This window comes from Seriola dumerili, unplaced genomic scaffold (assembly GCF_002260705.1).
Source record: "Seriola dumerili isolate Sdu_G_001 unplaced genomic scaffold, Sdu_1.0 BDQW01000008.1, whole genome shotgun sequence".
In the NCBI taxonomy this organism is placed as follows: Eukaryota; Metazoa; Chordata; class Actinopteri; order Carangiformes; family Carangidae; genus Seriola; species Seriola dumerili.
Genome location: NW_019174263.1, coordinates 431,893 through 450,281, shown reverse-complemented (window position 1 = coordinate 450,281; position 18,389 = coordinate 431,893). Strand labels below are relative to the sequence as shown.

The following is an 18,389-nucleotide window of genomic DNA, read 5'->3' as shown; positions in this document are numbered from 1 at the left end:
TCTAAACCTCACATGTTCTGTTGAAGATTTACCATGTGGAAATGTAATATATGACATACGTGCCTCTATATCAAGAGTGATGTTTCCATATATGTTCACTACAAGGGGATATATTAGAATCACATATATACATCCTCACATAAGAAAGTATCATATATATATATGATACTTTTTTATGTGATATTACATGTTGCAACCACATACAGTGGGATCCAGAAGTCTGAGATCACTTTCCTATCCACTGTATATTCACAAGTTATATTAATTTATATATGCAAGTTTATTAAAACATACATACAAAACATTCTACATGCTTATATATGTTTTTCTTATTAATATTAAACATATGTTAATCTTTATCTTTACATACAGGCTTTGGGATGGATATTTATGTACGTTATGTCCACAAAAAAGCATTCATACGTAAATATGTATGTTTGCATTAGCTACACATATATGCATAAATAAAATCATTCCAATTTCTAATAGGTTATTTTTACATATATATTCTTACTTCATATGCACATATATTTAATATATGGAAATTCAATATATGTACATATATTACGTTTGCATATGTGTTTGTAGATAATTTGACCTCCAATAAATGCAAACACTGAAAATATTACGATCTACAGTTTACAGTCTTAAAGGTATTTAATGTTGTTTCGATTCCCATATTTCGGGGATTTGACAGTAGTGTTGACCTCGTGTGTTGGATAGTTTATTTAATTTCAAAATAGTTTAAAAATGTCCAACCCATTCAAAAAGAACTACATTTTAAAAGTATATAATTGTAATGGTATGTCAGATATAGTGCTGCTAATTATATGTATTCATATGAAAGTAGACTCTGAAGACTGATGAATCATCTGATGGAGTATACCAGTGACACATTTTGATTTCTTTCTGGACACACCAGGAACCGTAACCAGGAACTGCAGTGGCCCCAAACACTCCAGGCTGACTGTCTGTCAGCCAGTCTGAGCTAATTTCATTGAAAATAATATGTTTGACGAAAAGCTCCACTGAAGCACAATATCAGCTGATTAATACATACTGTACAGCCGGGTGTTGCTTAATTTCCTGATCTTGAAGCCCAGTCCCTTGTTGAAAGTACCTGTGTCAAACCCATAATTTGTGTCCAGTCTCTGAAAAACACTGAGACATCTCATAACTGATTCAACCGCTCTAGGACAGAGCTGCAAGGTAATAGCTGACCAGCAGATGGCGCCAAAGGCCCTTCAGATTTCTGCAAGTGGACTGTCTTCCTGAAAAGATGTAACTATACAAACAGTGACAATATTGTGCACTCAGCTAAAAGTGTTAATAGATGAATAAATAATAGGGTAAACTGGGGTGGGATGCCCCCCTTAAGAATGATGTCCATTTTCTTCTAAAATGTATGTCTATGTATTTTAAATTTCAATATAATAAGAAGAGAAGTTTGCCTCCGTGAACACTTCTAGAGGGTAATTAAATCATAACAGACTTTATTATTATAAAACTAAATATGAAATCTTTTAAAAGGGGCATCCTACCACATGTAAAACTCTGGTGCTATTCAACGATTAGCAAGGCTGCTACCATCCAACAGCTGAAATCTGTTGTTTGAAGAAGGGCCACACTTTCTGTAGGATGTGATGAATAAGTTTTTCGTAAGGCCTACGAAAGTGTAAATGTCTTAATGTGAATCTGTTGTTTAACTACTTACACGTGTTAATCAACACAGGAGAATTCAACACGTCTTCAGACTGCCTCAATGTAAGTGTATAAAAAAAGAAAAAGATTGATATATTTTGAATCTAAATCAGCAGTTAAATCTTATTTCATGTTAATTAACCTGCTCCTCGTGACATGATGTCGTCTTATATTATCACGTTCGGTTATTCCCACAACACCTTGCCACAAATACACAACAAAGATTACGCAACGTCATTCCGGAGGCATTGTGGGATGTGTAGTCTTCGTAACCTCAACCTGGGGTCCGTTCTGAATCTCGATAGCAGCGTTTTACTACAGGGATACGCCAACGAAGGCTAACTCGTACTAGTGTTAGCATTAGCTCATGGTAAGTGCAAGCTAGAATTTATTTGGCAGTACACGTTCCGCGGCAGGAGCAGCAGGTTTCATTCGTAGTTAAGAGAAGATCCTTCATTAGGAGCCTAGACTGAATATAGAAAGGAGACAGGTGGGTGTGTACTGCCCTCTGGTGGTCATACTGTTATAATGTGTGTGATGCTTCAACTTTGTTAGCCTGAAGCTAAACCTCACATGTTCTCTGTTGAAGATTTACCATATGGAAATGTAATATATGACGTACGTGCCCCTATATCAAGAGTGATGTTGATATAGGGACACATATAGGGACATATATTAGAACCACCTATATGGACATTCGACATCCTATAAACATCTATTATTATTATCAATTCCATTATTATTATTAATATTGGTAACTTGTACAAACCAGACTGTGTGTGTGTGTGTGTGTGTGTGTGTGTGTCTGTGTCTGTGTGTGTGTGTGTGTGTTTGTAAACCCCTCCCCTCAGTGGAGGACAGCGGGTGACACGGTGCGCAGCTGTGGGCCGGGCTGAGAGCGCGGGTGTAAACAGGGAGCACACACATTCACTCACACACACCACATCCATCCATACAGGCAGACGGACACACACTGTATGATCCTCCATGCGCGCAGCGGAAATGAAGTTAATGTAGGCGCTCTCCTCTCCCATATGGACTGAACAGTGATCGCAGCTTTTGGATTTCTTATATCTACTTCCCCGCTCCAGAGATAAAATGTGGAGATACACGAACTTATTTGCCTGTCTGCTGGTTCTGTGCAAGGATGCGTCCTCTCAGAGCAAGGTAGGACCAGAGACCTGCGGGTTCAGACCAGTAGCCCTCTCCAGGAGCTTTATGCATGACTGCATCGTATTCACCTACTGTATTTACGCGGCTGGTGCATGTAAAATCAGACCCTGTACAGTTCAGTTCAGTCCTGCTCAGCTCAGCCTCACCTGAGTGAGTTGACCAGTAGCGCGCCTTTCCCCAGTCACACCTGTACATTTCCTGTCTAAAGGCAGCAGACGGTTCAGGCGTGTGTCATTCTGTATGAGTCCAGCTAATCCTCCCAATGAGGGCTTCTGTTGACGTGAGTAACAACAGGTTGTGTAATGATAGGTGCAGTGTGTGTGTGTGTGTGTGTGTGTGTGTGTGTGTGTGTGTGTGTGTGTGTGTGTGTGTGTGTGTGTGTGTGTGCAGACATGATCCCAGCAGAGTGTGGGAGAGATGCCACTCAGTGGGGTAACAGTAATATGCCCTTGTTTGTGCAGCTGCTGGACTCCAGTAACCCCTCACTCTCCCTCAGCCTGCTCCACACACACACTGCCAGGAGATGAAACACATGTACAGTTCACATTATACATGAAGTCCAGAGTGTTGAGTGACTGCCAGAAACCATCTCTGGATACGATCAGGTCAAATCAGCAGCAGTGAATCAGTGAGGAGCAACAGCAGAGTTGCAGCAGTGATAGAGGCAGCATGTCAGGAGTAAGAAGGGTGTTTGTAGTGAGCTATGTGGCCAAAGGTATGTGGACACCCCTGAGCCTGGTTTGATCCTAATGCTGCAGCTTTAGACAGCAGTGTTCAACAGTTCAACAAGCTTCATAAAGAAATGGTTTTCCCAGTTTGGGGTGAACGAACTTGACTGGCATCACCTTTAGCCTCATCACCCAGCATCATTGCTGGACCTCCCATAATACTCTTTATGGCTGAATGGGAGCAAATCCCTGCAGCCAGTTTGTGTACACCTAGTTAATAGCAGCGAAAGAAGCACTGGGGTCAGGAGTAGTAGGAGTTGTATGTGAAGACTGGTTGTAAAAGTAGTAGCAGTATTGCTAGTAGTAGTTGTGACAGTGTCAGTAGCACCATAACATCAGTGGCAGCAATAATAAGTGTAGTGTTTTTATTACTATCAACAGCAGCAAGTTTATTTCTCCAGCACCTTCAGACACAATTGTGCTTTACAGAGACATGGACATTCATTAACAATGGAACATTAAGATGATATTAAACAGCATTTAAAATCATAAAAACATATTTAAATGAATACAAATAAAATATTTAAATACATAAAAGACATTAACAACAAACAAATGCACAAGATTAAAAAGGTGTTCTGTATGTGATTTATTGGTGATGTTTTACTCACTGATTTAACTGAGTGGGCAGTTTCAGCTGATCTCAGGTGTTCAGGTTGTTCCACAGGTGAGGAACAGAGAAACTAAAAGCTGCTTCACCTTGTTTGGTTCTGGTTCGGGTTCTGGGTACACTGAGTGATCCTGTCCCAGATCACCTGAGGTCTGGATGCTTCATATCATACAAGTAGAGCAGAGATGTGTTCAAACCAGAGACCAGTTAGAGCTTTATAGACCAGTAGTAGGGTTTTAAAGTCTGTCCTCTGGCATCACTGGGAGAACTGCTATCCGTGGTATATTATTATACTGGTGGTTTAAAAATTCAGCTGTGATGCACTGCTGTGTATAATGTTTACAGTTGTAAATCTAAGTCTAATTGTACCCTGACAAGAGACTGCAGAAATACACACTGTTTATTCTTGTCTAATTATAGTGTTATAAAGTTACAAATAAGTGACACAAAAAATTGTGATCAGTGTGGAATAGTGCTGTAATGATATGAATATCCAGTCACTAATTCATGTGAATTTACCAAAAGACATTTTTTAACTTTTTAAATTATTCAACAGAAGAGAAAAGTATTTGCACAAAATCTTTTGAACCTAAAATATGCAAATATTTAAAATAAAAAAACATGCATATGAATGTGCAGCATTACACATCAGTAACTTCAGGTCATACAGTTCATTCACCGTCTCTTTACATTAGCACACATCATGTCATGTCTCTCCTCACAGCACCGTCTTCCAGTCTCAGAGTCACAGTCCAGTCACAGTCTCTGTGGCCAGACTGGTGGCACTGGCATTAATGGGAGACACAACCTGCTTAGAGGAGGACATGGAGGGGATGCAGAGATGCAGACTAAACGTGTTACTTACAGCCGCTGTATGCTGCCTTTCTGCTTCAGATGAGATGTGTAAGACATTAATGAGACATGTCACATGGGGCCTGATGAAGTGTCAACATCATCAGACTGCAGAGAGTCAGCTCTCCATGTTTGTGGTGAAAACAACTGGAAGCTGTTGGAAAAGAGAGGGACTGACACTGAGGCGACCACCTGGGGAAAACCTGCTGTTGGTTTCAGTGTGAACGGGTCAACGTTTGCCGTTCAGCCCAAGTGTGTAGCCCGTCACATGACCGGTTTTTGACCCTGCTTGGTCAACATGGATCCTGAATTTTAGGCCAAAACCACAAAACGTATAAATAAAACAGGGAAGTAAAAAAAATGGACTTTGAAAAGCCTCACTGGCCTTTTTTTCTCTCAGACTTTTGTGTCTTCTCAGATCCGTTAATCCTAGAGATAAAGATTTATGATCCCAGATAAGTTCTAATTTAGCCTCTCTCCGTCTCCATCATCTCTCTGTGGACCTTGGAAGGTTCAACAGTGAGTTTACTCATTTACACATGCAGTGTACGCAATGAAGACCTGCAGCTCTCTGTGAGACTAATTTCTGTCAGGGAGGACAGGACCAATAATGGCAGCATTATTGTATTTTTCACCTTGTCTTTCCTGTCGTCCTATCATGATGCAGGTCCTAGCCCAGGATCTATTCTGCACATCATGATTCACATCTAGTTCCAACCTTCAGTGTCACAGCAGGATGTAGTGTGTCCTGTGTGGGTGTGGAGGCTGAAATGGTGGACAGGTGTTCATCATTTTTTACCAACCATAACTACAATCTTTCTCTAACCATGAAGGAATAGTTCAACATTTTGGGAAATACTTGTATCCACTGTCTTGCTGTGAGTAAAGTAAGACTACCGTAAGAAAACTGTGTCCCAGTTTAGGGTCTCATCCTTCAGAGGCATCTAAAGACCAATTAGGTCACAGTGGTGCGACTAGACTGTCCCATTTCAAAGGCTCCTTGAGATGTGTCCTTCTTTTCCTGGACAACGAAGGCTCCAACAGGAGGATCCTTCGAGCTCCAACATATCCCATGATTCATTGCGCTCCGGTAATGAAAACAAACAACAGTGACAGAGAGCCTGAGGAATACTGTTAAATGTTAAGTATTGTATTTCAGCTCAGTTCAACAAACCAAGAGACTTAAAACAACAAGTTTTAGTGACCAGACCATCTCATTTCTGTTCAGTCTTCATGGTCTACGAAGAACCACACTCAGTCTGACTGACCGAAAACATCGGAACCCGCTGCAGCTGTGTGCTAAACTGAAAACACAGAGCTAGCTTCTTCTTATAATTGAAGAGTTGGTGTGTGTGAGATCACACCTGTTCAGGTCTCAGGAATGAAAGCAGCACCATCTTCTTATTAGGCTCCAAGTCAGTGAACCATCAACATGATTCGAAGCTGTTGCTTTAAACCAGAAGATTAAAAGCACTCTCATAATTGTACGGTAAATAGGAAGCTACTGCATCCTTCCACATCTGGCACATTCCAGCTGTTATCCTTTGGTATTGGCTGACAGCAGGAAGATTTTCTTTGTGTGCACCAGAGTTGATCCAGATGTGTAAGTAACATCTGACAATCCTCCTGTATATGGGCCAGATCCGGGCTGTGGAACCGGATGCATGTGGCCCAAGTATGGTCCGGATTTATTTTACTATCTTATTTGTCATGACCTTAACCTAAACCATATTGTAGTTGCATAGTTTCATGTGTTGAGGTGTGGATGGAGTCTGTGGTGTCAATCAGATCATGTACACATGATAATAACAACAACAACACAAATACAAAACTAATGATTAATGGATTTTTGTTCATGCTAAACAATGACCTTCTACATATTTGCTCTTACATTAGCATCTGCACTAATTTACTAATTCAGTCAGTCTTATGTGGTGATTTTGACAACGTCACAGTTATAAAATCAGGATTTGACCAGAGGTCCAGACAAACACTATGTTTAGACCTAGTTTTGTTTTCCTTTATTATTATTTTGTTCATTAAATTGTTGTATGATGTCGTGCAGTAACTCTGCAGCTTTTTCATAAACATCTGTTGTATCAAATCATCTGGGGAAAGCTTTGGCAGCATCTATCATTCCACTCATGTTTCACGTCTCCAGACACACTGACAGTTAGAGAAGTGTCTCTTTGTGCTGATGAATGGATCATACTATAGTATGTGGATTTTACTATGGAGCCATGTCAACAGCTCGAGCTTGTATCTGTTTCAGCAGATGAATTGATGGTTCACCAAAAAAAACAAATCAAATGTGTGACGAACTCTTTAATGTGGCTGTTGAGTAGAACAGTAAAGTCATGAATCCTGGAGTTTGTGTCATCATGTGCTGCGAACTGAAGGTTTACATGGACACATGAACAAAGCAGGAATGTGGATGTGTACCCCCAAAAACAGCAAGTGCTTGATACACTGCGTTTAGCTAATTAACATCCCTGTGTTTGTGTTTCGACCTCACGGCTCGTCTCCAGCTGACGGCTACAACTCCTCTTTGTACCAAGTAAATCTTTACAGTCTGACAGTTTACCATGAGCTTGGCTAATTAGAAAAAAAAAATCAGGTGGGCTCTGTGGACTGGAATGTGGACCCTAGGTTTGGTCTTGAGAGCCCTTGACAGGAGATGATGTGGATTTTAAAGAGATAGTCTGTCTTTAAATCACAAACATCACAAGCTTGACAGGTTTAAGGCTGATTAGAGCTGGTATTCACTGAGCTTTTTTCTGCATTTGTGGGAAAATAGTTTAAAAAGCAAAACGGGGGGGGGCATGCTGTTGTCCCAGTATTCCTCTCTGAAGGGAGAGGATGTCCTTGTTTACGTGACACTCGCTACACACACACACACACACACACACACACACACACACACACATGCAGAGGGAAACACTGAGGCTAACACGTTAACAAATGCAGCAGTCAGTGTGCAGCTTGTGTCTTTAGCTGGGTTTCACCTCATCACTGTCAGGGCGTGTTAGCCGCTAACGGCTGCAGCAGTTGATCTAATAGCGCTCTCTGCAGCATGCAGCTCTTTTCCTCCCGTCCTGCAGACATGAGTTCATGTTTGAGCCGCATCTCTTTGACCTGAAACTTGACTGCACTTGAGAGGTCAAAACTGAGGACTCCGAGCTCAAAGCATGCGTTAAATACCCTCTACTCTTAATTATTAGCACTCTTAATTGTGTTGCCTGTTCTCATGCTGGTAGGTCAGCTTGGCATGAGATGCTGAACAGTTAGTTAGGCACGCCGGCACATATGATTTGACAGGGGGAAGGGCCAGCTGTTCTGATTGGCAGAATGATTCTGATTCTTCCTGAGTCTTTCTCCTGCACTGTAACAGTTTGACCCAACATGAAGCAGCAGAGTAAATCTGGCTGGAATTTCCCTGACTTCTCCATCTTAAAGCAATTTAAGCTCATGTTGCTACGCAGCAGTCAGTACTGGGCTGGGGCTGAACAATGCAGCCCAGCAAGGCCGTAGGCAGGGCCCCTGCTAAAGAAGTCTAATCTGTTAATCCACCCTGTTTTCATGTGGCTGTAGCATTTGTCAACCTGCTGCCTTTTCGCTTGACATGGGTTAGGATTGATCCGGCTCTGCACACAGGAGTCCTACCCTCCATCAGACCCCCTCCCAGTATGTCTCCAATAATGGAGGGAGAAAGCACACACCCCTCCACCCCCACCCCCTCCCATCACTCAGCCTGCATTCCTTCACTAATGAGCCCCCACCACCTCTACCACTCCTCCCCCTCACCTTCGTTAAGCCTGGTGTTGCTCTACCAAAAGACAAAATCCAAAACTGAGTTAAAACTGTAACGAGGTGCCATTAAATGACATCACACTAACACTAACAGGACGCAGTCAGAAAGCTATGACGCTAATTACTCACTTCAGTCTTTGTGCCTGTCATATTCCTGCATTGTAAAATGTTTCATGTATAATCATTCTCACATAGATTTGAGAGATTCACACAGATTTAAAAACCAATAGTCCAGATCAAAGCTGAGGAATCTTGTCCTACATTTTCATAATAACCAATAATATCTTGTAGGACCCTCTGGGTTTGGGAAAAGCTCATTTCTTTCAGTCAAGGTCTTTCATCTCAGCTGAGGCTGAGATAACCCTGATGACATCACTATGACATTACCAGGGTTATTTTCTGCAGATGACAATACACAAATGTTTTTACAGGCTGATTTTCCCCATTAAAAAACAAATTGACCTTCATGTGTAAAATTAGTGGAGCTCTGCTGATGTAGCTCACTGCACTGACTCCTGTACAACCATGAAGACTTTGTGAAAGAGGCTCTTTCATGACTAAACTGTTGTGTTTTCATTATTTTCTGTTCATCATGTAGACAGAATCCTGCCCCCAAGGCTCAGACATGAAGACACAGCTCATTAATGAAGACCTGGGACAAGGTTTTATTACAGGGGGAGTATTTATGTAGAAACCAGGTTTAATGTGTGCCTTGTCGCCACCTGTCTCGGTTTTCCTGGGATTGTTTTCTCTTTTCTGAGCGACTGTCCTGGTAAATTAAGGGTGTTTTTACACCTGCTCTCTTCAGATTGGTTAAACTGAACCCTGGTTCGTCTTCTTATGCAGGTGTGAAAACAGTAATCAGACCAAAACAATCACACTGAGACCCTCTGGAGGAGGTGGTCTCTGTCCAGTCCCAAACCAACTCTGGAGCGGTTCGTTTTTGGTGTGACAGAGTTCTGAACTGGATCCAACCCCACCAGCAGGGGAACTCACAAGTTTGAGTTTGATGGTTCCTGTACCCTTCTTCCTGTGTTTACTTTCCTGGTCCAGACAATCTGACCAATCAGAGGAGTGAACGTTTTCACCTGGTTTATAATGATGCATTTTGGTTCACTCGAATTTTACTCTGTGCAAGAACAAACCAAACCTACACCTACACCTTTAGAAACTCAACTGAACCAGACCTGAGCAAAAAGCTGTAGGTGTGAAAAGGCCCTGATATTCTTTCCCAGGACAACAATTGTGCATTTCTAATTTCAAATTTCAGAGTTTCAAATAAAACCTAATTTGTTTCCTTCTACTGCTTTTCTGTTTTCTTCCTGGTTATGTCCAATCCTGTGTCTGTAAGCTGATTAAAACAGGTACAACAGCGCTCAATATACCTTATCACATAGCAGGTGCCACCAATGAATTTGGTGACCTGACAGCTGAGTGGTTAGGGTGCATGCCAAGTTTTAGTGTTGCGAGTTCCTGGTTCGACTCCCAGCTGGCTGAACACTGCATGTCATTCCCCCGCTCTCTGTCAGTGTCTACTGCCCTGTCAAATACAGGCAAAGAATTCCACAAAAAAAAACAACCCCACCCTGAATTAGGGCTGACTAGGGTCCTAGCTAGAGTGTCCTGGTTTTTCACACATCAAAGGTAGCAACCCTAAACTGATTTGAAACCACCACATCACTACAGTTTGATACTGAAATGGCCAGAAGAGATATAGATTTCAAGAGAGTAGAGATAGAAATTTTAGATGTGTGAGCAGTATCTGAGCAATGAAGCTGGTGTTCGCGCTGTGGTTTGACTCATTTGTTCACAGTGTAATTACAGAGTTCAGAGTTTTAATAAATCTGCTGTTTAACAAACACATGATCTCTGTCTGTTTTTATGGGGAAACATGACAGTAAAAAAACACCAGTGAGTTGCTGGTGATAACTGTGTGCCCTTCTTCTTTCTCTTCATGTGGACAGTGCTCAGCACATGTGGGAAATCAATCCATTGACAGAACAATACAGCTCCTGAGGCTAGATCAGAGCTGCTCTAGCTGTGCTGCCATCATCACAACTGGTGATGGATCATTCAGAGAGGAGGACATCTTACTTCTATTAGAAACGTTTCCTCACATCTCCTCTTCTGTCCCTACTCGGAGGGACTAAGATGAAAGAAAAGGGAACATGGGAGCCATTAAGGAATTGGGATGAATCCATTGTCTCAGTTTTCATTGGTGCAGCGGTATTTACATGGATTTCAATGTTGGTGCGGCCCATCTTATCAACCGCTGTTCAATATGAAGATGCACTAAACTCTTGAGATGTTTAACTGAGGACGGAGCAAATTTTAACCTTATTGTGCAAATTTGACCTTTCAAGTGTTTTTTTGTCTGTCCATGTTTATTCACCCCAATCGGCTAGCTAGCAATGTAGCAAGCTTTAATCTGTCAGACTTGCTCATGCTTCCCTGTCAAATCAGGATTTTAATAAACATTGTGGAGTAATTCTCTGTCTGCCAGATCAAAATTTGACTGTGCAGTTCATCTGTGTAGCTGAATTCTGAAGTGAGAGCTATCTCCACTGTACACCAGCCTGCACTTGCCTCATGTTGGAGCTGTGAGGAATGTCTGCTCAGGCTGCTGTGTTTGGCTTCCTGTTTAATAAGGAAGCAATGAACATGGCTGCCAAGGCTCTGTCGTCATACATGACAGCCAAAGGCCAGTTGGTGATATAGGAGTCTTATGAATTATGTTTTTCTCAGAGGGTTAAACAGGCTGGTGTTCAAAAGAGGGGAAGCATGGGGTTATTTTTCAGGATAATTTTCCTTCCCTTCTTTTGTTTCTCTACAATACAAATGGATTTATTATTCATGGAAGTCCAGCAGGGGTGAGACTGATGGAAGAGACAGTTCACAGTGTACCTTCATGTTTATTCATCCTCACATGGCTTGAATAAATATCAGGTAATTGATATCCAGGTCTGATGTTTTAAATTCAGACCTTAAGAGTTGCTCATGTGCAGTTCCCTGTTGCCTCCTGCAGATCTTTGGGGAGACTGAGCCAGTCCGGATGACGTCCGAGGGCTCGGACTGCCGCTGTAAGTGCATCATGCGTCCTCTAAGTAAGGATGCCTGCCTGCGACTGCGGAGCGGCAGCGTACGCGTGGAGGATTTCTACACAGTGGAGACGGTCAGCTCTGGATCCGACTGTAAGTGCTCGTGCACAGCCCCGCCCTCCTCCCTCAACCCCTGTGAGAATGAGTGGAAGATGGAGAAGCTGAAGAAACAGGCACCTGAGTTACTGAAGGTGAGCACATGGAGCGTAAGATTAATGTGGTCATGGGTTCAAATTATTCTGATGATTTTAGTTTTTGTCTGGAGGATAATTACAAAAACTCCATCTTCAAATGTGCCTCATCTTGCATTTCTTTTTGCTTTAAACACGTTTGATCACTTGGAGTCGCCGAAGAATAAAGGAACTATTTGGAAGTTTTGCTATTGCTACATAGCTAACGTTAGCATTAACAGCTGTTTACTTACCAGTCTAGATCAGTGGTTCTCAAACTTTTTACACCAAGTACCACCTCAGAAAATACTTGGCTCTCCAAGTACCACCATAATGACCAACACTATACAGTAGCGTAGTAGGCCTAAGCATTCATCAAAAACAAGGCAGAGGTTTTATTCCTAAAGAAGTATATTTAATATTGTCAGCCAGTGTAACATTTTACACAGTTTGAACAGTAACACTGCGCTTAAATATAGGAAAATAAAAAAAATTGTTCTTAAATAATGATTCAATTAAAATATATTGCACATAAAAGTAAAATAAACATTGTACTTAAATAAATGTAAAAAAACAAAAAACAGTTCTTAAAGATTAAATAAAACTGTACTGTACTTGATTAAAAAAATCAAAACAGGCTGTCTGAACTTCACACACTGCTGTATGGCTGCTTTCTGAAACAGAAACACACACAAACACAGAGGAAGAACAATAAGATTAAGAATAAAACAAAAGTGGGGGAGAGCATTAAGATTAACAGCTGTACTTAAACATACACAGACAATTGATGACAATTTACATGAGCTTAATGTGATGGGTGTGTGTGCCTCTGTGAACACAGTCCTGCAACATCTGTAGTCTCATCAAGCTGTATGGCAAAATACCGACTGTTCTTAATGCGCTCAATCAGTGTGTTTTTAACATCGCCAGCCATGTCTTTTATCCTCCTTGACACGGTGTCATTGGAAAGTGGCACCAAGTTTAACTCTCTGGCAGCTTTCTCTCCGCACATGATCTGTGTCATCTCTTTGGCTAAAGGTAAACACAACTGTTCCCCAATTGTGTGCGGCTTACCGGCTCTTGCGATCCGGAGGCTGGCACGATATGAAGCTTCCTGTGCTTTGGCTATGGGTGTACCAAAGGACTGAATAGTGGACTTTGACTGTTTCAGTTCATCACATTTTCGTAAAAAAAATTCCACTGGTTTGTCGTTAAGTTCCCTGTGTTTGGTTGTAAGATGCCGTTTGAGATGCAATGGTTTCATGCATTCGTTGCTCAAAACGTCGCCACATATCACACACTGCGGCCTGGGCTCTTCCTCTCTCCCGCTCCAAATAAATCCAAATTTGATATATTTTTCGTCATATCTCCTCACTGGTTTGTGCCTTTTGTTTTTGCTAGCAGCTGCTCTGGGGGCTTCACTGGCGCCACCGCTGTTAGCACCTGCACCCTGCCCACACTCGTCCTCTTCAGTTCTCGCTCTCTCCTGGTCCACAGTTCCCTTCGCAGACTGAAGCCACGACAGTAGTTTAGTACTCTTCATTATTAAAAACCTCCACCTCTTGCCATTAATTCTTTCCTGTTAGCGTGAATAACTGTTGATGTCAACGCATTTATATTTATTTCAGTGATTCTTTGGCATACCACTAGAGGGAGCCCCGCGTACCACTAGTGGTGCGCGTACCACACTTTGAGAATCACTTGTCTAGATGAAACAAACTTCATTCAGCTGTCTCCAGAGGTGGAAATAAACACCAATTATTACCTCTACTGAAGTTATCATGCTAACCAGCTAGCTCCAGCCTGATACTGACTCACCTTAGCCTCCAGTCTGTCCTGAAGATGTAGCTGCTCAGAGGACATATTACAGCCTCTTGTTAAGTAGTAATCTATGAAAGTGTAATGCATTGACTTGAGAAAAACAATCTGCCCTGTTTTATAAGATATTTATCTCAGAATTCTGAATTTTATTTTCTCAAGTGAATGCATTAGGCTTCCATTGTAATCTCCACTATTCTGACTTAACTATATTGTTCACTATCACTGAATAAACACAACCTTCAATTCAGTGAAGTCTGTCCACTAATTAATGAATGTCACCAGACATGTGACAGCTTTAATACCCAGTAGCGCGGCCTAGAGGCAATAGTGTTTATAACACCTGAGAATGAAAATGTTTCAGCAATAAAAACACAATTCAGCAGTGAGACCTGAGCTGTGTGTCATCAGTATGTGATGTGAACACGTCAGCAGACCTCTGCACTCACCTAAAGCACACGTTCATTGTTCACAGGCTACGGAAGCAGAAGCTCGGTATGTACCATATGAAACCAGAGGCAGCTTCAGATGTTTGATCTGACTGCACTTTAACCTATAGATCAACCAAATGCATCTCTTAAGGAAATGACTGTGTTGAAAAGGAAAGAGTGAAAGTAATCAAGATGGACCCAGGCTGAGGATGTCAATAGTGGGAATCAATCAATTATCTGGGAGGTTAGGTCAGATATTACTGTTAAACTAAGGCACATGAAGCTGTCAGGGCTTTGTCAGGAGATGGTCACTGACGCTGATTCTTTTATGAGCAGCTCCAGTCGATGGTAGATCTGCTGGAGGGAACTCTGTACAGCATGGATCTCATTAAAGTCCACTCCTACATCAACAAGGTGATGTCGCAGATGAACACTCTGGAGGAGGTAGGAAACATAACTCCTATAATATACTATTTATTTTATGATACTCAGTGGCTTGTTGTTGTAGAGAGAGGCCACTTTGAAATAACAGCTGATGCTGTTTGATGGATGATGATCACTTATCTCACAGACAATCAAGACCAACCTGACGCGGGAGAATGAGTTTGTGCGGGACAGCATGATGAGCCTCACCAACCAGTTTAAAAGATACGAGAACTACTCCAACATCATGATGAGCATCAAGAAGGAGATCTCCAGCCTCAGCCTGCAGCTGCTACAGAAAGACAAAGCTCAGGTTAGAGAGCAGCTGTATGTACATTACAACAGCACGAGAGGCGCTGTAGTCTGGAGATGTTTGTTCTGTTCTACTGAACTTGTCTCAGTAAAGTGGGTGTTCCGATGCTGATCTCATTTCTTTAGTCTGTGGTCATGATCTGGCCCATAACCCACACCCCCCCATTAAATTTAAGTTCCCTTCAGTTTTGTTTAAATCAGCGAGACTCAGAGGCTGGCAACAGAATTTGCCTTTGGACAGAGCAGGTTAGCTTTCTCCTAATATCCTGTCTTTATGCTAAACTAAGCTAATTGACTGTTAGATGAAAAAATCAATACCACTTTTATGGCTAACTCGCAAGAAACCAAATAAGCATATTTCCCAAAATGTCAAACAATTCCATTAAATTACGTGTAGCCAATATTTATATATTTACAATGGATCAAATGGTTGTCAGCTGTGATAAACCTGGAGAAGTTATCACCAACTCTGAGGAGGAGGTTAAGTAGCTGTCGTAGTGTTCTAGTCTGACATCAAACTTGGAAGAAAAGAAGAAGGCAGGAACAGTAAACAATCAATAAAAAATAGTAAAAGATGTCTACAGTTCTGTTCCTTTAGTCATTACAATATTAATAATTCAGTGATTGTATTTTTCCTAAACACGAAATATTCTTAGTTTAATGTGTCAGATGAGACGTGTTGAAAAGCTTTTATTACAATATAACGATGAGTAATTATCAGTTTAAGGCAGAGAGAGTTATCAAGTTCGGTTCAGTATCCACTGCATAAGCCAGTGACAGTTATCATGTGAATGTTAAATACTAAGTTTAGTTTTAGTTTATTAATTTGATAGAGATAATGCCACAATTGCACAGAGAGTTTATAGATGTTGCTAATTCTCCATTCCTGTCCCTAGTTGGACTTATACATGTCTAATGTAATTATAACAGTCAATAGCAAAAACAACACAATTGATACAGTAATCTAAAAATATACAGATGTTCAGTCTATAGATAGACAACAACAACAACAACAACAAGCTAGAGATGAGAACAGCTCTGGTTGGACTTTTGTGCTGAACCTTTCTTGTAAATGAATTTAAGTTGATGTCATTTCAGGTGGTGATGTGTTCACTTATTTTATGGAGAAAACTGATTGTCCAAATTTAGATCTACAATGCGATATTCTGGGGCTGAACTGTTAATAATTTATAGATTAATTAGAGAACGAAAGATGAATAAAGCTCAGAACTGAGTAGATTGTTTTCAGTTTGTGACAGTGATGTCATCAGACAGGCTTTTTTTATTGGGCGAAGTGGTTAATGATTTTGTGTTCAGACACTGAGACATCTCTGATGCTAATGATCATTAGCTGTGTAGAAGACATTCAGCTGCAACTTTTCATTTTATTGAATCAGCTGTCACTAATTAATGTTGATTCAGTAACTTGATGACAGGCTTGTTTTAAACTGATCCTGCACACCGCTGATGTCACTGTCAAAGTTTGTGAGGCAAGAAGCTCCACTCTGTGAGTTAGTGAGTCAGGTGATCAATGATGGACACTGACATTAATTGACCCAACCCTTGTGGCAGCAAGTACTGGTGCAACAACAGGTCGAGGTGGATCAAGGCTTGAGGAAGAGAAACACGTTGTATGGAGATATTTTACATTTAATGCCAGTGTGTGAACAGTGTGTGAACAATTCTACCGGGGTCGGGCCAATAGACGACCTTTCTCATACAGTCAACATACACAACACTCAAGCTAGTGTTAGCCTGTATCCTAACATGGTGCACTGTGAACATTAATTTTGCAGGACACTAATGATGACAAAACCAAGGTGCCTGTGAAACTCCCCAACAAAAAGACTCCTGCAGCCAAACCTCCTCCCAAAGCAGCCAAAGAGAAGGTCGTAAAGCCCAAGAAAGAGGTCATTAAACCCGGGAAGCTGCTCAAGCCTGACCCCACAGCCAAAGCCAAGGTGATTGGCCACCAGCCCAGTGTGGTAAGGGGCATCACATACTACAAGGCTGCCAAGACCAGCGACGACCACAGAGAAGGTGAGAGCTTCCAGCCTGACTCTCCAGCACACTGGTGTGTTCATAGAAAGCCATCCTCTCCGAGCTAAAGAAAACACTGTGCTCGCACTTTAGCTGAGTTTGCACTCCAATCTGTGTGCGATCATCTGTGTGTGATCCCCTGTGGGTGTTGAAAATGATCCAAATGAGTTTCTTTGCTGGACCAGGATCAGCCGGCAGCCGGCTTTGCTCGTCTTACAAACACAGAGAAGATCTTTAGTAGCTGGATTTAGTTTCCAATAAAGCACAGAATGAAGGTTTCCTGACAATGTTATTTTAATGTGATTGTGCTGCTAACTTTACTCATCCGCTTGAGGCAATGAAACAGGATGCATAGCAGTGTGGCACACAGGATACCTCAATACTACTTTTACTCTGCTGTTGTTTTAGGTAAAGTGGCTCCAGTCAGCTGTTGCTGGTGCACATTCAACGAGCAGGAAATCTTAATGTGTTATTGACTGAATACATGGAGCTTGTGGAATGCTGTCTCAATGCAGTACTGCCACGTCTATGACATGCCTGGGCTTCAATGCTCAGTACAATGCGTGGGGACCCTCACCAACGCAGAGAAAACATTTCCAAGCTCCTTCCAATCCTCTTTAAGTCTAGTTGAATGAATAGGTATGCTGCGTTTATACAGGGCACACGCACATGAAGCTGTCAGACCATGTTCAACAACGTAGGTGAAGCCCACAGACCTGTCACGTCAGTGGAACCAGTCAGCTGCATTTCCATGATCTCTGGCACAGAGCAGGATGCACAGACCTTTATTAATATTCATATATACATCCAGGGAAGGTGAACACACCTTCATGCTTCCTCCTCTCTTTTTAACTTTAGTTACAGTGACACAGATGCTGTACCTGCTGCACTCATTTCAGTAGCCTTGAATCAGAAACCATGTGGAGAGATACACACAATACAACAGTCAATGTAAGATTTAAAAAGAGATTAAACGGTTTCACACTAAATCACAGTAAAAATGCCAGACGACTCAAGTGAATTTTTATTTGTATAGCACAAATTCACAACAGAAGTTATCTCAGTGCACTTTTCAAATAATCATATCATTTACAGCGATACAACACTTCACACCAAGAGCAACAAAAAACTTTTAAAAAAAACCTAAATAATAATAATAATAATAATAATAATAATAATAATGATGATACATTTGGTGTTCCCTTGTTTACAGAGTGGGCATA

General features: G+C 41.4%; 1 protein-coding gene across 1 annotated transcript in view; it reads left to right on the top strand.

The window, feature by feature from the left end:
* Positions 1-2,799: 2,799 nt before the first annotated feature.
* The window catches only part of olfml2a (olfactomedin like 2A), a 33,731-nt gene continuing 18,141 nt past the window's right edge, over positions 2,800-18,389 (top strand). The window contains exons 1-5 of the mRNA XM_022746615.1: positions 2,800-2,868; positions 11,900-12,163; positions 14,728-14,835; positions 14,963-15,127; positions 16,923-17,166. Coding sequence (XP_022602336.1) covers positions 2,800-2,868; positions 11,900-12,163; positions 14,728-14,835; positions 14,963-15,127; positions 16,923-17,166 — 850 coding nt within the window. The remainder of the gene's footprint in view (positions 2,869-11,899; positions 12,164-14,727; positions 14,836-14,962; positions 15,128-16,922; positions 17,167-18,389) is intronic.